The 21,076-nt window shown below is 60.5% G+C and overlaps 7 protein-coding genes across 7 annotated transcripts; 4 read left to right on the forward strand and 3 right to left on the reverse strand.

Annotated features, from left to right (window-relative positions):
• Positions 1 to 318: 318 nt before the first annotated feature.
• On the forward strand, positions 319 to 4,016 carry UV8b_05522 (uncharacterized protein; the record flags this gene model as incomplete). Its single annotated transcript, XM_043143019.1, has 3 exons — positions 319 to 327; positions 435 to 3,763; positions 3,974 to 4,016. 3 exons carry the CDS (start codon positions 319 to 321, stop codon positions 4,014 to 4,016), a joined length of 3,381 nt encoding a protein of 1,126 aa, XP_042998952.1.
• Positions 4,017 to 4,664: 648 nt separating this feature from the next.
• On the forward strand, positions 4,665 to 5,000 carry UV8b_05523 (uncharacterized protein; the record flags this gene model as incomplete). The annotated part of the gene is made up of 1 exon (XM_043143020.1): positions 4,665 to 5,000. One exon carries the CDS (start codon positions 4,665 to 4,667, stop codon positions 4,998 to 5,000), a length of 336 nt encoding a protein of 111 aa, XP_042998953.1.
• Positions 5,001 to 6,347: 1,347 nt separating this feature from the next.
• On the forward strand, positions 6,348 to 6,665 carry UV8b_05524 (uncharacterized protein; the record flags this gene model as incomplete). Its single annotated transcript, XM_043143021.1, has 1 exon — positions 6,348 to 6,665. The coding sequence occupies one exon, from the start codon at positions 6,348 to 6,350 to the stop codon at positions 6,663 to 6,665; it is 318 nt and encodes a 105-aa protein (XP_042998954.1).
• A 1,866-nt stretch (positions 6,666 to 8,531) lies between these two features.
• Positions 8,532 to 9,932, reverse strand: UV8b_05525 (uncharacterized protein; the record flags this gene model as incomplete). Its single annotated transcript, XM_043143022.1, has 1 exon — positions 8,532 to 9,932. One exon carries the CDS (start codon positions 9,930 to 9,932, stop codon positions 8,532 to 8,534), a length of 1,401 nt encoding a protein of 466 aa, XP_042998955.1.
• Positions 9,933 to 15,886: 5,954 nt separating this feature from the next.
• UV8b_05526 (uncharacterized protein) lies at positions 15,887 to 17,863 on the reverse strand (the record flags this gene model as incomplete). Its single annotated transcript, XM_043143023.1, has 1 exon — positions 15,887 to 17,863. One exon carries the CDS (start codon positions 17,861 to 17,863, stop codon positions 15,887 to 15,889), a length of 1,977 nt encoding a protein of 658 aa, XP_042998956.1.
• Positions 17,864 to 18,663: 800 nt separating this feature from the next.
• On the reverse strand, positions 18,664 to 19,772 carry UV8b_05527 (uncharacterized protein; the record flags this gene model as incomplete). The annotated part of the gene is made up of 2 exons (XM_043143024.1): positions 18,664 to 19,457; positions 19,544 to 19,772. The coding sequence occupies 2 exons, from the start codon at positions 19,770 to 19,772 to the stop codon at positions 18,664 to 18,666; spliced, it is 1,023 nt and encodes a 340-aa protein (XP_042998957.1).
• A 556-nt stretch (positions 19,773 to 20,328) lies between these two features.
• UV8b_05528 (uncharacterized protein) lies at positions 20,329 to 20,873 on the forward strand (the record flags this gene model as incomplete). Its single annotated transcript, XM_043143025.1, has 2 exons — positions 20,329 to 20,337; positions 20,412 to 20,873. The coding sequence occupies 2 exons, from the start codon at positions 20,329 to 20,331 to the stop codon at positions 20,871 to 20,873; spliced, it is 471 nt and encodes a 156-aa protein (XP_042998958.1).
• Positions 20,874 to 21,076: the final 203 nt, after the last annotated feature.

A 21,076-nucleotide genomic window follows, 5' to 3' on the forward strand; every position in this document is an offset into this window, starting at 1 on the left:
TAAGCCACTTGCAGTGCAGGTGCCAGGGCTGCAGGTGGCTTTTCGACAGCTGGGCCCCACGGGCAGGCAGCTGCTCGGTACATGTAACTTCCGGGGAAGGGAAGGGGGACTGACTGGTGGGTGGCCTCCAGCCAAGTCCCTCCCCAATGTGGCCTTTGCTGGTCATGCCTGGCAGATGCGTATCGGACCAGCCAAGCTCTTGTTGAAAGGGGCCTGGACCGGACCGGCCAAACGACACGACTTGAAGCTCATCTTGCTTGTCCGTTCATCCAACTGCTCGGCACAGGTCAGGTTCCCCGGGCTTGCCCAACGAGTACCATGTTCCAGGTCAGTTCTTCTTCTTTTCTCTCTCCAACCCGCCCGCCCCCCCTTTTGCCCTCTTTTGCCGCACCTCCGGGCAATGCTGACTGACCCCTCCGTGCCAATGCAACCAGAGAATCCGAGGGGCCATCGACCGCACCATTGCCGAGGAGCAGGCCCGCCAAAAGTCCTCCGCCGACAGCGCGACGCCCTCGCGGTCCGGCTCGACTTCGTCCCGCAGGAGCGACGCCAACGCGTCCGGCAGGCGGCATCGCGCCAACAAGCCCTCGGCCGATGCGGCCGACGCCGGCGCCGGCGCAACCAACCCCGACCCGGCCGTCTTCGAGGCAGCCTTTGTCATTGACGACAGCGACGTCCCAAGCCGCTCGGAGACCCCCGCTCCTCCTCCGCCGCCTCCCGAGAAGGACGGGCCCCAAAGTAACGGATCGTCGGCGCAGAGAGAGCCCGCCGGGCAGGAAAACGCCCAACTGGGAAACAGTCCGGCCAAGGACAAGGAGGATGGAGACGACAAGGCCACGTCGGCGGGTGGCAGGGCGCCAGCTGCTGCGCCCTCCCCCCCTGAGCTGAGCCCTGAAATCAGACAGAGGCTGAGAAAGCTGGAGAAGCTGGAGGCTACGTATCCGGAACTCTTACGGTCGTATCGAGTCGCTCATAAGCGCGCAACCGCCATCGAACCGTTCGAAAAGGCCCTCCGCGAACATACCCCTCTAACCTCCATCAGCGACCCGGATGCCCTCGTCGAGTATCTCAACCAGCTGAATCTGCGAGGCGACATGGTCATGGACGAGCTGAAGAAGGTTTCGGCCGACAAGGCCGACTTGAAGAGGAAGCATGCCGAGGCGGAAGAAAAATGGAAGGGAGCAAAGGAGGAGCTGGATGCGCTGAGAGCTGCCAGGCCTCCTGAATCGACAGCCATGGCAGAACCGGCCAGCGGGCGGACGTCGATTGAGCCGGCGGTTCGCGCTAGCACCAGCACCGCACCGGAAAAGGCCAAGTCGCCCGTTGCAGCCGTCATTGGTATGTTCTCTCCCAGGCTAAAGGCCCAAAACGAAGACATCAAGGGCCAGCCGGCCAGCGAGGACTTTTTTTCGTACGACCAAGAGGTGCCTCAGTTACAGGCCGAACTCTCGCTCAAAGCGCAAGAGATACAGCAGCTCAAGAGCAGAATCGAGGACCTGCAGCAGGAGCTCTCCGTCGCGAAAGAAAACAGCGCTGGGTTGGCGGAAAACTTGGAAAGGACGTCGCGGGAGTTGAGCGAGTCTCGCGATGCCGCAGGCTCCCAGGACTCCCTGCAAGCGCAGCTCGACGAGCGAAACAACCGAATCAAGTCGCTGACGGGGGAACTCAGTGCCGCGCAGTCGCAGCTTCAATCTATGCAAGACCGGATGGAAAGGGATGGGGAAAACCATGCATCACGCGTCGAGGAGATGGAGGCTTCCCTGGCCAAATCTGACAAGAAGGCGCTGGAATTAGACGCAGAGCTGGCCAAGGCCAACAATGCCAAGGCCGCGTCCAAAAAAATTGCCGACAACCTTGTTACACAAATAGCAGTGCTCGAAAAGGAAAAATCGGAAAGCTTGGCGAGAATCGGGGAGCTCGCCAACAAGATTGACTCGGCGCCTTCCGCAGCGGCAGCTGCCGCCACCACCACCACGACGTCTGGCCTGGCCGCCGCAGCGACGACGGGATCCTCCAAGAAGAAGAATAACAAAAAGAAGAAGGGCAAGGGTGGCTCGACAGCGGCGGCCACTCCGGCGGCAGCTAAAGAGGAAGACGCAAGCAAAGAAGGCTCAGCCGAGGCCGAAACCGTCGCCAAGCTCAGGGCCGAGGTGGAAGCAAAGGACAGGGAAATCGAAAGGCTGTCCAAAAAGCGCAAGACGGAGGAGGACTTGAGGGAGGAAGTCGAAAACTTGCAAGAAAACCTGCTGAGCATTGGACAAGACCACGTCGAGGCCAAGGATAGGATCAAGGAGCTGGAGGCGAAAAAGACCCAACTCCAAGAGCGGATTGCCGAGCTGCAAGGCGAGATTGGCGCCTCTGCGTCCAACGCGACGGAAAACACGAGGGCCAAGGACGAATTCGACGCTCTGCAAAGGGACCACGACGACTTGAGGGCCAAATTTGCCGCGCTGCAACATGACCTCGGTGCAGCTCAGCAGCTCGCGCACACGCGGTTCAAGGACCTAAGCGAACTACGCGAGTACTTGCAAAAAGTACAGCCGGAGCTTCAGAGGCTGCTGCAAGAGTCGGCGGAACTCGAGAAGACCAAGGAAGAGCTGGCGACCAAGGTCAAGGAGCTCAGGGGGGTAGAGAAGAGGGAGTCTGACTTGAGGCGCGACGTCGGCAAAGCTCAGCAACTGGCGTCGGAGCGGGAGAGGGAGATGAAGAAGCTGCAGGAAAAGCTCAAGTCGGAAGGCATCAGCAGGCAAAAGGCGGAAGAGGGAAGGCGCACGGCCGAGAGAGACTTGAGACGGGTCGAGGCAGACAAGATTGAGCTGAGCGCCAAGGCGGAAAAGGGGGAGCGCGAGCTGGCAAGGACGCAAGACGAGCTCCACAAACTACGGGGCCGGGTGCAAGAGCTGGAGGAGCAAGCGCACCGGCTCCGGAGGGAGAAGGCGGCGGCGGCGGAGGAGGCCGAGTTCAAGACGCAGCAGTACGCCACGGCGCAGGGCTTGCTGAGCAGCATGCGGGACCAGGCGACGGAGATGGCGGTCCAGCTCAAGGAGGCCCAGTCGCAGGCGGAGTCGCTGGAGGAGGAGCTGTCGGAGGTGCAGCAGCTGCTGCAGGAGCGGACGCGGGAGGGCGAGACGATGCGGCGCCTGCTGGCGGACGTGGACGAGCGGGCGGACAGCAAGGTGCGGGAGATGCGGGGCCGGATGGAGGCGGCCGTGGAGGAGCGCGAGCGGGCGGAGGACGAGTCGAGCGCGCTGGCGAGGCGCAAGGCGCGCGAGTCGGAGGAGCTCAAGCGCCGGATCCGCGAGCTGGAGCGGGAGGCGCAGGCGCTGGGGCGCGACCGGGACGAGCTGGAGCAGGGGCAGCGCGAGTGGAAGCGGCGGCGGGAGGAGCTGGAGGCGGCGGAGGCCAAGGCGTGGGCGGAGACGGAGGAGCTGCGGACGGCGGTGTCGCAGCTGCGCGCGGCGCTGGACACGTCGGAGGCGCAGGTGCGGGACGGGGAGAAGCAGCGGGCGCACATGCGCGCCATGCTGGACGACGCGAGGGCGCGGCACGACAAGCTGGCCGGGGAGCTGAAGAGCGCGCAGGAGCGGCTGGGGCGGGCGGGCAGCTCGAGCCGCAGCTCGGGCGAGTCGGCGAGGAGCGGCGGCGGCGGCGGCGGCGACACGGCGTATCTCAAGACGATACTGCTGCAGTTTCTGGAGCAGCGGGACGGGCGGTTGAGGGCGCAGCTGGTTCCGGTGCTGGGCAAGCTGCTCAAGTTTGACAAGTGAGTGTGTTGTTCATTTCCCTTTTTCCTTTTCTCCCCCCTTTCTCCTCTTTTCTTTTTATTTGTCTTGTTCCCTTTTCCGCCCTTTTCTTGTTGTTTTTCTTCTCTATTCCCCCCTTTCCCTTTCTTTCCTTCTCCCCCCCCCCCCGTCTGGTTCGCTCTCCCTGTCCGGCGATCACCGGCGACCATCCGCGCTGACGCTTGGCTCAGGACCGACGAGCAAAAGTGGGCCCAGGCCGTGCAGCACATCTAGGCCGGGCGAGTATGTCCCGTTCCCGAGTCCGGGACACGTCTGGTGGGCCGCCGGCCGGCCGGCTCCGCGAGACCGCGGTCGGTTAGCCAGGGTGGCCCCCCCGGCCGCCGCCGCCCGCGGAAGCGCCAAGCGCCAAGCGCGCAGGACGGGGGGGTTACGTGGGCCGGGATACGTGTACCGCTCTATTTTTGGACCGGTAACGAAGGATTGCCCGTCGTCGAGCATTACTTTACATGTTTGCTGCTGCGCGAGGGGGTCCCCGAGTAGCTAGGCCCAGTCGCGAAACACGCCAGCATTACTTTACCTGCGCGTCCGAGTCAGGGCTGCCAAGTCGGGCAGTGGAAGCACGCCGGCATTAGTTTCTGCTCTGTGCGTCTGAACCAGCGCTTCCGAGCTGGCCCAGCTGAAGCACGCCTGCTATAGTCTCTACTCTGTGCATCTGGGTCAATGCTGCCAAGTCGGGCCCGTTGGAGAAGGCTGTCCTGGCCCCCGGTCCTCATGCCATTTCTCCCTCGCCTCATCAATCAAACACACAAGTTTTCGCTGCGCCGCATCAGCTTTTCAAAAAAAAAAAAAAAAAAAAAAAAAAAAAAAAAAAAAAAAAAAAAAAAAAAAAAACTCCTGTCGAATTCTTCCCCCGCAGCCGCCATGAAGTTCCTCCTCCCGCTCGCCCTGGTCGCCGGCGCCCTGGCCGCCTCCATCCCGGCCCCCGTGTGCCCCGCCACGGGCTGCTACAGAGACGACGACAGCCCGACGTGCCGGAAGCCGGGCCAGGTGTGCGAGATGTACATCAAGCGCGCGACCTCGTGCCCTTACCGCTGCGACGGACCCGTGCCGCCGGGGTGCAAGTCCCGCTGCAAGCCGTGCCCCGAGGAGCAGAAGAAGACGACGGGCTGCCCGCTCATCTGCGAGTGCGAGATTCACTGCACGGGTGGGCCGTGCCTCGACGCGTACCGCAGCCAGCAGCCCCAGCAGCAGCAGTGAGGGGGGGGGTTTACCACGACGGCTACAAACGGGCCGGCGGTCGTGCGGGGGACGGAGGACTCGGAGGAACAAATAAGAAAGAAGAGAAAAACAGGAAATGGAGGAGAAATTGAAAAGAGGGGAGGAGAAGGCAAGGGTGGGGCCGGTCAGCCTTGGCATGCGTGCGCGAGGGAGCGGGGTCGCCCAATGACGTCGCGGGCTGTGGGGCCGGGCGATTCCAGCGGCGGGCGGGATTGCCCAATGATGGCGCGAGCTGTGGTGGAGCAGCCCTGAGGTCCCCTAAATGTTTACTTGGAGTTCCTCCGTACCGTAGTTACGTAACAGTCAGCCATAGCCATCCTGGATGGCTTCACAGAAACATCTGCAACGCAGTTTTTTTTTTGCCCCCGCGTGCGCAACCCATTTCCCTCGACGGCGCCACGCACGCCGGCCGGCCGACGCCAGACCAGTTTGCCCGACCTTCCCAGTCTAGCTACAGCAACTATCCAAGCAGCGACGACCCTGAACAGCCACCCCATCAAGGCCGGCGGGGGGGGTCATGACCTCATACCCCCAAAACGCCAAGGAAGCATACGTACACCGCTCTATTTTTGGAAATGGAAAGAACCAAGTTCCCAATTTCTTATTGATTTCGCACCAGGGGCTCTCAGAACTCCCACACATCTCTCTTTGTTACGCTAGCTGGTTTGTTAGGAAACCGCTGCCTGGGCCGCCGGCATCTCGGGGCCTCTACACGAATTTACATAGGAAACCCGCAGCCCGGGGGGGGGGGGGGGGCAAAAGAAACCCCCATGTTACAGAGTACACAGTCGTTGATCAGAACCAGCCATGCCATGCCATGCCCGTCTTCACTAGGCGCCGTCGGGTCAAGTGGTGGTCCCTTGTCCACCCCCCCCCCCCCCCCCCCCCCCCCCCCCCCGGGGGCGGTGGCTGCTTGGAGCGCATGTAAGGCGGAATTCCAATAGTCAGCAGCTACCGCACGCCGACGCCAATAAAGTTGCCCGGCTACGCTGATCCCCCTTGCTGCGCCCAGGCGCGCGATGCCCTCCGCTGCGCGAGCCCTGCAGCCCTGCAGCCTCCCCTGGCCCTCGCCCGGCGCTGCAGATCACCACCTGCCTGCACGCGCACCAAGGCGGGAATGCGCAAAAGCAAAGCCCGCCGGGCAGACAGACGTCCCGCGGCGCCCAAGTACATAAAGCGTGCCCGCGTCCCCCCAAGTCGCCCATCCTTTGACACTGCCTCGCCAAGCAAGCAAGCAAGCAAGCAAGCAAGCAAAATCACACGCAAAATCATACTCCGTACACACATACACAGTACTCTTTACGCACAGCCCCGCCCCCTCGAGCCATGAAGCTTGCCCTGGAGCTTGTCCTCCTGGCCTCGGCCGCCATGGCCGCCAGCCTCCCGCGCGCCCACTGCCCCGCCAAGGGCTGCTACTCCGACCCCATCCACCCGAGCTGCCCGCCCGACCGCGCCTGTCCGCAGTACATCATTTCCGCGACGGCGTGCCCCTGGCCCTGCGGGAAGGCCAAGGACGCGCCGCCGGTGCCGCCGGGGTGCTCGCAGCGCTGCAAGCCGTGCAAGCAGGAGGTTTGCCCGCTGGTGTGCCAGTGCGAGATCATCTGCACGTCTGGGCCGTGCCATTCCAGTCAGGCGGTGCAGTAGGACGGGCCTCGCTGAAGGCGGTGTAGGATGTGTTTAGGGGACGGGTTGACCAGGGGACACGTGGACAACTGGGACCAAGCAAGGACACGGGGATATGACGAGAGGACGCTGGGTGAAAAGAAATGGCACGGATTCGGGAAAGCGTCTGTGTTCGCTGTGCGGGACGACGAGGGAAGCAAAAAAAGAAAAGAAAAAGAAAACGCAAACCACAAACCCAGAGAAAAGAGGGCCAGAAAGAAAAAAGAAAAAGAAAAAAAAAAGGACGAAAACTGCCTAGGCGTTGTAGTTAGCTGGGCCTGCTCGTAGGGCTGAAATTCAACGTTATTTATTTCCATCGACAGGCGTCACCTGCTGCCCTGCCCCGCTCAAGATCCGCTCAAGCCCCGTCGCTGCACCAACATGTGGGGACTGTCCCCACTCTTTGCAGCGGAAATGACTTGCCGCAGCCCCGCAGCCGGAAACGGATGCTACTAAGCTGCTTTTGGCACGGACGCTCAGCCGCACGCACCAAGGAAGAAAACTAGCAAGGCAAAAGAAGAAAGAGAAAAGGAAAAAAAGAACAAAAAAGAAAAAACAACCCCCACACGACTGGTATTAGTTACACATTGATTGAAACCCGAGTCGAAACGAACAAGAGACGGCAACGCAAAAAGAAAATCAAAAAGAAGCGCAAAGTCGTCGCGGCACCAGGCATAGCATCAAGCACCGGCATGGCGGCTCGGGCAAAAGGGAACATGTCGCTGCTGCTGCCGTCATCCCATGGTCGTTCCGTCATCATTGCTCGGTTGGCGTCAGAGGCAGAGGCAGAGGCAGAGAGGATGAGGATAAGGCTGAGGCTGAGGCTGAGGCTGACGGCTCACGGCTGACCATGTCGTCTCGCATTCACGCCCGTCCGCTGCTTCACCTGCGGCTTACGTGCAAATCTCGTCGTGAAATATAGAATTAAAAGGACCATTGATTGACCCTGCTTACTGCCCCCCCACAAGAGTGGGAGTGGGAAAATAATGCATCTGCCACGTGGGTTGTGCCACTGGCCAGTCCTCCACCAGACTTCGTCATCTTGACCGAGACAAGAAAAGGCCTCCCTGCAAACAATCCCCTTCCACGACGAGACAGGAAGAGAGCTCGTCTCGCCCTTGCCATGCTCAATCGCGAAAAACGCCATACATGCAGTATCCTGAAACACGCAGTGAAACCCGTCAGTGGATACGACCACGTCCATCCCAATCTACCAGCTTGTGACCGACCGAGCCCTGGCTCCCGTTCCGACCAGACAGACGTGAGCCACGTCTTGGATAGGCGCAACAAAAGGACACCAAACAAAGGAAAATGAATGAGCAAACAAACCAAAACAAACCAAAACAAACCAAAACAAACCAAAACAAATCAAAACGTGGAGTGGAGTGACGCAATCGCAACGGGGTCAACTTGCATTCCACTCCGGGGGTATCGTCATGTTCCCTTGTATCCTCTTGCATATCAAGCCATCCATCCGGTGCCGTCTGTGACGTGGCGTGCCATATCCTATGAAATATACCGCCGCGTGTCGATCCGTAAATGAGACGAATGTTTAAAAAAAAAAAAAAAAAGAAAAAAAAAGGCCATACATGCGATAATCGCCTCGTCGGCCTCATCGAACCATTCGGCACAGCCAAATGCCAGAGACGGCGAGCAGAGAAGCCGATTAAATCATCATATCAACAAAATCATCATCGCTATTCGTGAACCATGCAGGGCAATCGTAATCATCAATAGAGTCATGAGTAGAGTCATGAGTAGAGTCATGAGCAAAGCTTGTCCAGCGTGCAGGCGTGTTGACGGGGGGAGAAGAGGGGGAAAAAGGAAAAAAAAATGTCGGTTGGTCGGTCAAAGAAACCCGCGGACCCAACGCGCGTCGAGCCATCCAACCTTCTCAAAGGCAGTCCACAGTTTGGAGGCTTTGTTCACGTCAATCTTGCAAGCTTGTTGAGCATCCGTCTTGCGGAACTCCTTGCCGGTGCGCAGACATTGGAGCCGTCGGTCAAAAATTCGTCGCTTGCTTGTCAAATACGTAGCACAATCAAGACGCAAGTTTCCGGCCAGCAGCAGCTCGTCCGGGTGAAGAAGGTTGGCCTGAGGATCGCTGCTTAGATCAATCGGCTGGCCCTTCCAATCCACCTTGAGGCTGTTGGCTCGATGCGGCAACGAATCCAACGGGGGACAGTAGTTTGGCAGCGAGTTGAAATCCTTGTCCTCGCGATTTGGGGCCACGATCCGACGAGACGGCTCCGGCGTCGCGCTAGCACGCCCCGCCGCAGGTAACACTGCTGCGGATGCTCCGTTCATCGTGGCAGGGGTGGCGGCGGCGTGGGCGGCGTGGGCGGCGTGGGCGTTGGCGCGCATTGGCCGAGGGCCGCCGGCACCAGGTTTGGTCACTCGGTCGACGCGCTGCCGGGGGGGCTTTGCAGCAATGGGCTTGGCCGGCATAATCACTTGGTATCGTTGCACACTTGCCCGCCGGTCCGCCTCAAGGAGAGCCCGCTCCTTCCGAAGCCAGCCCTTCCTGTTGGTGGTGAAGTGCTTCATGACTTGGGATCGAAAGGTAAGGGCCAGCTCGTAGTCCTCGCGTCTGGGCGGTGCCACTCGGCCAAAAATGGTGTGCGATCGTGCCAAGACGTGCTCGTCGACTATCCTTTGGTGATGCTCGAGCTCGGCCGGAGCGAACAGTGGCTGCTGCTGCTGCTGCTGCTGAAGGCTGGCTGGAGAATGCTCGTCAACGGGGTATAAGACAGGGTCTTTGAGTATGCGGCCAGGCGGTGTCGCAGGCTGCCCATTGGCCGTCGAGATTGGCTTGCTGCAAGGTGAGACGGGCGGCGACATGGGCAGCGGTTGCTGCGAAGACGACGGCTTGCCGTAGATACTGCCCGACCTCTTCATTATCGAATAATTGCCCTGAAAACTGTCGAGAACAACCTCGGGCGGCGACATGAGGCTGAGCAAGTTGAACTTGTTGCACTCCATGGGTGGTGGTGGTGGTGGTGGTGGTGGAGCCATTGGCACAGAGAGTTTGCGGTGGTCGGATTCTGAACTTGGCCCCATGGAGGGATTGGAAACTTGGCGACCAACAAGGGATCGAAACAGCAAAGAAGGGGAGGAGGAGGAGGAGGATAAAGGGCAAGTAAAAGTGGTCGGAGCAAGGCGACGACTTTGCTCAGCTGCTGATTGTTTGTTCTGGTCGAAGGCAGTAGAAGTCCGCAGGTGACCGGGTGCTGAGGGTTTGTCAGCCATGGGCGGCTGCGGCGACTATGACTGTGCTGTGACACACTGACGTGACGTGGTGGTGGTGGCGATGGTGGGCAGCAGCGGGCAGCGGGCAGCGGGCAGTGGGCAGTGGGCAGAGTGGCGAAGAAGCCGTAGCGCCGTTGGAAAGCCAGGACCGTGCGAAGTAGGCGGCTGCCACACTATCGGAGACGGAGTGTCCGAGTCCGGAGCAGCCTATCCCACACTGTTCGACCTTTTTTGGGCGATTCGGAAAAGCTTGGATTGAATGAGAGCTGAATCGGATGGAGCGAGTAACTTGCGGCAACCAGTTGAGCTTTTGGGGCAAGCGACGAGATAAGCGACGAGAGAATCGACGAGAAAAGGGGGGGACCAGGACGCGTCGGCGGAAAGTGTTGACGAAAGTGTTGACGTCTTTTTAATGCGGAGATCGTGTTTGGGTGGAGGAGAAAGGCTCCTGTTGTGGCGGGTGGGGTGATTGACTCGTCGGCTCACTCGGCGTTTGCGTTGGAAGGGAGCCGTGGCCAAAAAGTTCAGGGTCAGCCCAGGTCACCCAACTCAATTGTGCAATGTCGACGAAAGCTGGCGGTGCTATGTTGAGGAGCAATAAACGACTTGACTCACGGGGCAGCCAAGGGTTTTGAACCTTTTTTTTTTTTTTTTCGCATGAAATCGTGCCAGAGTTCAATGCACGTATAAAAGGCAGGCGGCAGATAATGATGACTGGAGTGAGGGGGCAGCGTGGGGCTTGGCTTGGCTTGGCTTGACTTTTTGGGCTTCGCCTTGCGCAGTTGGACGCGGTACCGACGACCCCAACCCAAGGCAGGCGTGGGCGCGGGTACCGTGAGTTGGTACCCAAAGTGGAGGGACTGACTGCAGGTCGAAGCCAGAGGTACGTACCTTGGGTAGACGCAGGCACGGCGATCCAAAGTGCACACCCCCTCCACCCACTCTTCCCCCCCCCACCACCGGGTGGAAGGAGGCGTCGAGTGATTGGCTCGCAAGGCTCGACGGGCTGACGAGGAGCTGAAAGGGGATCCTCGCGATTTACCACAGGCTGTGACTGTGACTGACGCACGCCCAGGGTAAGGGCCAACAAAGGTTATCAGTTGGTGACGGCAAAGAAGCTTTCAAACCACAAAGGGAATGAAGAGCGGCGACGGGCTCTTTCTGGTCGAATCAAAAAAGGACTTGCTGCTGCTGTCAAAGATGGGTATGTGGCTGTTGCAAGGTTTGCAACTGAAGACTGGCGTGTGCGTATAACGAACGAATGACGAGCGGAAGCTAGGCCATTGAACTGTGATAAACCAAGACATCCATCAAACAAGGCTGAATTCAGGCAGCTAGTTGGCAAGAGGTACATCTGCGTCGAGCAAAAACACAACAAAAAAAAAAAAAAAAAAAAAAAAAAAAAAAAAAAAAAAACAAGCTGCTGGAAGCGCTTATGGAGGAGAAGGCGCGATTATTCGCAGCTCATGTCTTTGCCGAGCAAGGCGCAAGCAGCGTGTCGGAGAAGCCGGGCAGCAAAGGAAGAGGATTGGGATTTTGGATTTTGCACATGGCGAGTTTCCATCAAGGAGAGAGAGGGCCAGCCAGAGGCCTGTTGGAAGACGCAAGTGAATCCGAGACGAAGCAGCAGGTCAAAGCAAGCATGTCAATGGCGTCGAGGAATCATCTTGTCCAGCCGAGGGAGGGAAGAGAGAGCCATGTGCGACGGGTTGCGCAAGTGACATGCAAAAGGAGGGGCAAGAGGGCGAGAGGGCAAGAGCCTCCGGAGGGAGTGGCTATAGCACTGGAGAAGGCTGGGGGCGACAGAGAGGGCGGGGCGGATCTGTACTGGGGTGCTGGGTGCTCCGTAGGATCAATCATGGGCGTAAAATACGATGCCCTCCAGCGCACACGTCGCCAAGTGCCATGTCTGAGCGAATAATCTGCGAAAGCATTCCTCCCAGCAATGCGGACGTGGGATGACCAATTGCTCAAGTCCACATGTGAGGCAAGGCGGGCACGCCAAACCGTGGTCGGGGTAAAGGGCAAAGCTGGTTGGACAAGAAGGCCGCGAGTCCCGGCATGATGACTGACTGACTTACCTGGAGGTCAGCGAGCGAGTCGCGACGACTAACCAGACCAGACCAGACCAGGCCAGACCAGACCTACCCCAACAATGTGACTGGAACAATGTGCGGGTGCGGACCTGCTTGGCAGTGGCAACTTCTGAACGCCAGGCCCTTCTGCACACGCACCTGAAGGGAAGAGCACGGGAGGAACCCACACAGTATCAAGACTGGGGGCACACACGCACAGTATGGGGGGACGAGATGAGATGGACGGCGCCGGGTCGCTTGAGCCCCTCTGGAGGGGCAATCGGCAATTGGCAATGGGCAATTGGCAATTGGTGGCAATTTGGCGCATTAGCCATACCCGTGTCTACCAATCTCTATGCCATTTGCTCCGCTGCTTGCTTGCTCTGCAGAAAAGAAGTCGAGCTCATTCCCAAGGCCGCCAGAGCGAAAGAGGGGCGCGATGATTCGACGCCTCGCGCGCGGAACGGCCACCAAAAGTCTCCAAACGTCTTCAAGCCGGTCCATTCCGAAGCGTGCCCAAGGTCTCCTCCTCCAACCAGCCAGCCAGCAGCAACCAGTTGAAACCAAGCCCCCCCCACCCCGCCACCAGCCTGGATAGCAGCCGCCGGCCACCCCCATCAACCAGTCAGTCAGGTGCCGTCCGTCGCCAACCAAAGGTCCAGTCATCAGGCACACCCCGCGATCAAGTTGCGCCGACGTCAGGAGCCAATTGCATTCCAAGCGCGCAGAGTAAAACATGGAACATGGAACATGGAACAAAGAACAAAGAACAGAGCATGCAGGACCATGTCTGTTGGCATCACGAGCCACACGGGCAAGGGGCATAGAACTCTGCAGAGGCCTCACGACACCAGCACAGTTGAGACTGGGTGTACCGAGTACAGAGCCGTGCGGGCGGGCCTGGCTGGAGGGGGCCTGGCCGGAGGGGGCCTGGCTGGAGGTTGTGCAATTATATCTGGTACCTAGGTACCTAGGTAGGTACCTTTTGTAGTTTGTTCGCAAGCTTCATGTTGCAACCAGTGGCTCGGGGCGGTCCGGACTCTGGAGTCTAGACTTGTAGATGGAAGGTTCTCGGTAGAGCCTGGCGCGACACGCACCTTCCCGAACGCCAAGTTGGGCCTGGAGGGGTCGGTCCGGTGGCAGCTGCTTGTTCCCGCCAGGGTCTGGTCTGCATGGTGTCTGGGGTCCTGGCTGTTGGCTGTCGGCCTCGCGTGATGGCCAAGCCAGCTGCTTGCTTTTCAATTCCTCCGCTGGCTGGCCGGATGTAGTGACAAAAAAAAAGAGAAAAAAAGAGAAAAAAAAGAGGAAAAAATGAGAAAAGAGAAAAGAGAAAAGAGAAAAGAGAAAAGAGAGAAAGAGAGAGAGACAGAGAGAGAGACACAGGGAGAGAAAAGAAAAACCCTGGGTACCTGACATGAACAAGTCCGTCGGCTGCAACCACCAGCAAACCCGTGCGGCCTGGCCTGCACACCCCCTCGCGATTGACTGCCTGCCCGCCTGCCTGCCTGCCTGCCTGCCTGCCTGCTGCCCGCCCGCATGGAAGGACGGCAAAAGAAAGTGGCCGGTTCATCTAGGGGCGCTTTTGTTCTTTGGGTGCGCCCCGTAGGGGGGGCAGTCACTGCAGTGCCGTGTTTCGTCGTCATCGTCATGCCTCTTGACGCAGCACAGCAACATGGGGGTCGCGTCGGGAAAGTCCGAATCCTGGAGGGCGCGCATTCGAAACGCAGATTGGGACTGTGCTGCGAGGCAGGAAGGAATGGAATCGATGAAATAAGAGCCTGAGGGGGAGATCCTTTCGGTGCCTAAAAACCTTCCATCCTCCCCACGTCCAATGGCAGCCGAGTCAATGAATGGCAGGCAAAATCGCGCGCGTCAACCAGCAACCAGCAATCAGCAATCCAACCGACATGTGAATGTGCCCCCTACCCGGCCAGAGAATTCCCATCCTGCGAACCCCCCCAGCCGCGCCGTCGTGTTCGCGTCGTCTCGACTGACAATGTGATGGTCCTCTGGTGATGCAACGCCACCCGCTATGGGACGGGCTCTGGCCGCCCGTGGAACTGGCACTGGGTTTTGGGTTGGCAGGTGCTGTAAAGTCTATTCCTGCACGCGCGGGGCAGCACAGCAGGCTGTCAGCCCGGGAAAGTCAACCATGAGAGCCCGCTGTGCTGTTACGGAGCAGCACGGGGCAGCACGGCGTTAGACGGCGTAGAACGGAGTTGGGCAAGGTCAAGCTGGTGCATGCAGCTATCAATTGTAATTGACATTACATAGCTAGCTGCATGTGCCGGGCACGCACACACCAGCCTTGGCATGGGAGTCCAGCACCGCCCACACGTCGCAAACTTCAAATGCAAATGCAAATGCAACTTGCAACTTGCAACTTGCAACTTGCAACTTGCCGCTGAGCAAGCAAAGAAAGGCTGGCTCGTTGAACATGACGACGGGCGCAACATGCGACGAGGTCAGCCGCCCCCCCTCTGCCCCCACTCCCCACTCCTGACAGCGATAATCCAGGATCAGTGAGTCACCGCGGGGTTGGGATCGACACCCCCGAAACAACGAACGGACAACGGACAACGGACAAGAAACAACGAACAACGAACAACGAACAACAAACAACGATCCAAACGGACGCCACCCACCCCGGCGCGCGATGGATCCATGGCGCGCAGAGAAAGCTCATTGAGCACACAGCCTTGCGCATTGCCTCGCCGGCTGCCCCCAGCGTCAGCCTCGGCAAGTACCGTCGCCGCGATGCCCACGTTGCTTCCAAGTCCTGGCGAAATTGGGTTTATATATAGTTGACATCAACTGTATGCAGCTGTGCCCCCCCCCCCCCCTCCTTTCCCCCACCAGGCAGAGGGTGCTAGCAGTTCGGCCAGGGATGACGGCGTGTCTGCCCAAGGCCTGTCTCTGTCTGTCCAAGGCCTCAGTGGCAAGGGTCAATCCGATTGACAGTAACAGCACTGTGCTGCCAACTGGTGCTGCTGTCTGGTATGCCCAGCCAGGGGCAGCCGCCAGCGGGTACTCCGTAGAGCCAGCGGGTTCCCGCCTTGACGGTGGCAGTGGCTTGACGCCAGGGGTGGTGGCGCGCGGCGGCCGCACAGTGCCAGCTCGCCCCGGGCACTGGTTTCGCAGCGGGCTGGGGCCTGAGGAAGACATCGAGGTCAACAGTCAACACATCACCGTATGAAAGACCCGGACACCACGGAGCGGAGCAGGAACATTGGCAGCCAGACCAGACTCCATGTCGAGATGCCCAGCCATGTGCCGGACGTACAGATCGCCCATCCCGACATGTCCGCACCACCTTGCAGGATCCATTGTTGTCCAACCCACCGCCACCGGGATGCGGCGACGACGTTCGTGACGAGGTCGGATGACGACGGCCCGCGCCAAGAGCCGTCACTTGACGCGCCCCTGGCACCTGTCTGCTGGCTTCTCCCGCTTCTCCCTTCAAACCCCCCCGCCCCCCCCCTCCCCGGCAGACCGGCGCCGGCGAATCGGCCCGGCTGCCTGCTCGTCAAGCCGTTCCTGAGCGTCGAATGCCCGTGCGCGCGCACTCTGTCGTTTTCAATCGAGCTTCGCTGCGCAGCAAAGCAAAGCAATCCTCCACGCCAGGCACGAGCGATTGGACCGTCTTGGTGCATTGCCGATTGGATTGCCCTGCTTTTCAACCCCGGCGCCGCGGTTGGCCGCCGCGTCTTGGCCCGCGCAAACGTCGATCAACCAGCAAGTGAGCTCCGGCGGAGCGGCCCGCCATGACGCTGACAGTAAAAGTAGCGGACGTGGACGAATCCCCGGGAAACCCGAAATACCATGCAACGAGACGCAGCAGACGAGATGTTTGTTTGTATGTACGTATGCACCGGCCCCTCACGTAAAGTCGTAAACCAATAGACTTTCCCTCCCGTCGCAGGCTTCCTTGAGAACCACCACCGTCTCCTCGTCGAACCCGACCCGGTTCTTCCTCTTGTCCGGGTCGCCAGCCCGGAAGGGCGCTTCCGGCCCGCTCGCCCTTTCGCGCGCCCCCGCGTCGGGGCTCGGCTGCCTTGGCTGCCTTGGCCGCAGCTCCACGCTGCTGCCGCCCACGCGACCCTCCAGCTCCCACACCCTGATCTCGTCGCCCCGCGTGCTCACGCTGACCGCTTTACCCCGGGGCGTGATTTCCGCGTCCGAGATGCCCGACGTGTGTCCCCAGAGCCGGATGCCTGGCGACATGGAGAGCGACGAGGCTGTCGAGGTGCACAGGTGGAGGAGGAGCGTGTTGTCCGGCAACGTGGCGAGCAGGTAGGGATGGCTGTAGCATAGTCTCGTGGGACCGTCTTCTCCTTCATCATCATCATCGTCATCGTCATCATCATAATCATCATCATCATCATCATCATCATCATCGTCATCATCATCGCCGTCTGGTTCCGCCACCGGCCGTGCGAGGGAAGCGCGTGGCGGACAACGCAACGGGGGCGACGGTGCTGCCGACCTGCGGGTTTGCAGCGGCAGCGTGTACGCCACACGCGATGTGACGACGTCTGGCTCAGACGCCCCGGACGGCTTAATGTCCAGGTCCTGGATACCTATGCTCCAGCCCCCGACTGCGTCAAAGGTATACACGATGGACGCAATGACGGAAGCTGCCACGCGCCGTATGGACAGCGCCAACGGCGGGCGCGTGCTGTGAGACTTGAGCGAGGTGAGCATCCTGGGCGGGGGGAGAGTAGCCGCCGCCACAGCCTTTCCGTGGTGTGTTTTGCTCGGGCTCGGGATTCGCGCATGCAGCCTTTCGTCTTCTGATGCTGCTGCCCGCGAGTCCTGCTGCGCGGCGGCGGCGGCGGCGGCTGGAGCATCGGTCTCGGCGTGGTCAAAGGAAAACAGTGAAATGAAGCCCAGCCGGGACGCTGTCAGAATGTAGGGGTTCGCGTAGGTGATGGCGACCAGTTGCCCGAGATGACTGGCAGAATGCTCATACACGAGGCTGATGGTGGCCGTCTTGATGTCGAGTCGCCAGATGCCAAATGTGCCGTCTTGGAACCCGACCGCCATGTCGAGCGTGCCCGTGCTGAGCAGCAGATCATCTACGGCGAGACAGCTTGGCTGGGCCGTCTTTCGGCCTGTCGTCAGGTCCGCCTGGGAGATGAGCTGTCTCGTCTTGAGATGCCACGCCCGCAGACCGGACACGTCGTCCGCCGTCACCGCCAGGCCATCCACCACCCTGACGAGCGTCTGCCACTCTGCGCCGGCGGCGTCTCGTTCCAGGTCGTTGACCCGGACCTCTTCCACGGCGCATCTCCCGCGCGACCAGTTGTGCCGCAGCTTGTACTGCTTCTTCCAGTCGACAAAGCCGTGCGCGTCGGCGTCTGCGCTCCTGCGGGATCCCGGGGCGCCGCGCCGTCGGCCGCACCCGGCACCTGCCGAAAGGAGGCGCCTTGCGGACGAGAGCCGCAGCTTGCCCAAGCTCAGGCTTCGAGCGGGGCCTGCGCCAAAGCCTGGTATTCCATGCGCGCGGGGCAAGATGAATCGGCGGTAGTAGTGTGGTCGCCACAGCTGCGAGTCACACGTGATGCGGTTGAATCGGCGGGAGACGACGGAGATGCCAAGGAGCATTCTCTCATCCAGGAAGGAGAATATGCGTATGAGGAGCTCGTCGGACAGCTGGGAAAAGATGGCTGGCCCGGGAGCAGCGGCGTCTGTGGTTCGAGCTCGTTTGGCGACGGGCGGCGTCAAGGAATGGTGGTGGTGGTGGTGGTGAGGGTGGCAGCGTCTTGCGTCGTGGCTGTGGCTTCTGCTTTTGCCATGGTCGCAATCGCCATCGTCCTGGCACTGGACGGTTTTTCGTTTGGTAGAGGTAGCCATCGCAGCCGACGCGATTGTGTGAGCTCAACATGCAGGCTGCCAGGTCGCTGCCTTAGGAAGGGATGGAGTGTCAGGTAACGAGTGAGGAACGGTTGTCGAAATCTTGCCGGGTGCCGTCAAGCAGGGATATAATGATACTGGCCAAGGCGAAAGGAGACGAAAAGAGACCGAGACGACCGTAACGTAGGTGAAGACGAGACCAAGCGAAACATGTCCGAGTTGAGTATGATGGGAGGGGAGGATTTGCATGCCAACACGGTTCGTCGAGGAGGTGGGCTGGGGGGGGTGGGGGGGGGGGGGGGGGGGCCTGGCGGTGAGAGATGCTGGCTGGTGGCAGCATGCATTGTGGTGACGACAAGTCGCCGACACCAGATATACAGTGGGTGGTACAGGGAGGTCCCGGCGGGGTACGGCAGGGAGCCTCCTGGAAGAGGCGCCTGAGCAGGTGGCACGGTTGGTGGCGGCAGCGCTGGTACCGATGTACAGGATGTCTGGTATTGACCTATGTGTTGACGACGTGGGGGCACTTGGCAGGGAGCGGCTATCACGAGGAGAGCCAGAGCCCATGGACGATTGATTCCTCTCGAGACAGTTGACCAGCCGACCGCTTGTTGCTTTGCGCTACTTGACCGTCCCTGATAGGTACCGTATGTACTAGGAGGTAGAAAAGCTTATATATATACTATCTGCCAGACTACAAAGACGTCTGGTGTCATCTGCCCGATGATTCTTACCAACCCGTCTCCCGTCTCCCGTCTCCCGTCTCCCCCATCAAAGGCGTCATACACAAAGCACCGCCTTCACATTCCAACCCTCCCCAGCAGCTCGTCGTACACTTTCCTAACCCACCCATTCGCCAACCCGCCTCGCGCGACAACCCCCAGCCCGCCCGCCGCCCACAGCATCGCAACCCCCGCCGCGACCGCCTGCACGCCCAGCCACTTCCTCCGCCTCAGCCGCCTGGCCTTCCCATCCGCCGCCGCGCCGTCCTTTGCCCGCCAGCCCTCGGGGGTGCCGGGCGCCACGCCCGACCACTTGGCCATCCCCCAGACCATGTGCCCGCTCGCAGCGGCCAGCAGGCCCCCGTAGGCCACGCACGCCAGCACCGGACGGCGAGCGAAGCCGTGCGCGACGAACCCCAGCCCAATGTCGGAGCTGCCCCCTTCCACCAGCAGCGGCAGCACGCGGTTGACCAGCACGTGCGCCCCGTAGAACAGGGTGAGGGCGTACCCCGAGAGCGATACGTAGCTCATCCGGGGCCACAGCCGGACCGAGGCCGCCGGCGTCCCGGAGAGCGCGTCGCGCAGCCGGCCGAGGGCGTGCGCGCCGGGCGCGCCGCCGCCGTAGCGCCGCATGTTCTGCCAGCGCCGGAGGAGGCGGAGGGCCACGCCTGACGCCACGTGGGCCGCGACGGGCAGCGCCACGAGGAGGCCTTCCGCGACGGGGGTGGTCTGGTAGATTTCGCGCGTCATGAGGAGGTACGTCTCCGACCCGGGGACGGAGCGCGTCACCAGGGGGATGAGCGATACGCTGGCCAGGTGGAGGGTGGTGAAGACGCCCATGGCGTACGACGAGTACCTCTGCAGCCGGCTTACTGTTTGTGGGTTTTTGCCACGGTTAGCGGGCGGCTGTGCTCGAGGCCATGGAAAGGTGGCATGGATGGTTTTGGGCAGGCGTTACGGTAAAACACGGCGCGTCGCCCGCCGTGAAGTCCGGGCGCGCCGGCGGTGCCTGGAGCCCTGGGGCCGGCGTCGGTCCCCGAGTCGGCCTCGTCAGAGGCAAATACCATGGTCTTCTCGTCGGCGGCCGAGGAGGGGGAGTCTATAGGCGAAGGGTCGAGCTGGAGGAGCAAAGACGGCGGTGGGTCCGAGTCTCTGCGGCATGGTCGGCGCATGCTTTGGGAGTCCATGGCGGCGGGATGGGATGGACAACTTGAGGCAGGCTGCATGGACGGGGTGTGTTTGTGTTTGTTTTTGTTGAGACGTGAGATGGCTCCCCCCTCCCCCTGCCCCCCGGTGGTTTTGGCAGGTGACGTCGATTCGCGTCGATTCACGTCGATTCCGGCGTCGGGGGCGCCACGCGGCCAACAGGCCGATCTTCAGCTGGCTTTCGGCCACCTAATTGAGACGCAGCAGTTATGCGGAGTCGCTTGGTGACCGTTCATCTGAGCTACGTAGCATCGACCATCGCTTCTCCAACTGATCCGATCATCCTCCATCACCTCTTTCCCAGACGACAAGTGTTGCTCGGCGGTGTGTGGCCCGTTGAAACCATCGTCTTACGTAAGCCAGCACGCCCCTGCCTCCTTTTGACCAGCCTCGCATCGCAGCTGGCTTCGCCCCTTTCTCAAGTCCACCCATGCATGCCATGCCCATCGTCAAAATCACCAGCTGCAGCAAATTCTCAGCTACCGTTACCGCGCGACCACTGCATCCCAGGACCTGCGTCGCGCCCCTCTTCACACCATGCCGCCCGTATGTACACACGCCAGCAACCAAGACCAAACCAGCGCCCCCAACTCCAAAACTAACCCCCCCCCCCGTTTCAGCGCCACCAGACTCTGCCCCCCGCGCAAACGTCGTCCGCCCGCGAAGCCCAGAAATCCTTCTACTGCACGCTCTGCTCCAAAGGCTACTCCCGCATGAACGACTACGAAGCCCACCTCTCGTCCTACGACCACAGCCACAAGCAGCGCCTCAAGGACATGAAGGCCATGGTTAGAGATCCCAATGCCGGCGCCAGGGCTCGCAAGGCAGAGGCCAAGGCCGACGCGCTTGTCAGCATAAAGTTGCCGGGCCAGGAGGCCGCGCCCTCTACCGGGGCAGGCTTCAAGAAGGGCGGCTTCAAGAAGAGCGGGTTCAAGAGCGCGTTTGGACCGCCGGCTGCTGAAAAGGATGCTTCGCCGAAGCCGGCCCCTGGCAAACCGGCCTTGAAAGACGCCTTGTTGGTGGAAAGCGATACCGAGGATGAGCAATACGACGTGTACGATCCCCTTTACCCGACTGATTAAAACGAGACCAATCCTACGCAAGCAGAAACGAGGGTGAAACAGAAGCTTGGCACAAAAGGGCCTCTCCAAAGAGGCATTGAAACGAGCCGGATGCGACCTCCTGTTGGACAATACTACGCCAATCTCCTCGGGTGGTGATGCAGCCGTCGAGTCGCCTCGGTATCGCTTACGTGCCATCATTCACAAAGGTGTCAAAACTTCTT

Source organism: Ustilaginoidea virens, chromosome 4 (assembly GCF_000687475.1).
Source record: "Ustilaginoidea virens chromosome 4, complete sequence".
Taxonomy (NCBI): domain Eukaryota; kingdom Fungi; phylum Ascomycota; class Sordariomycetes; order Hypocreales; family Clavicipitaceae; genus Ustilaginoidea; species Ustilaginoidea virens.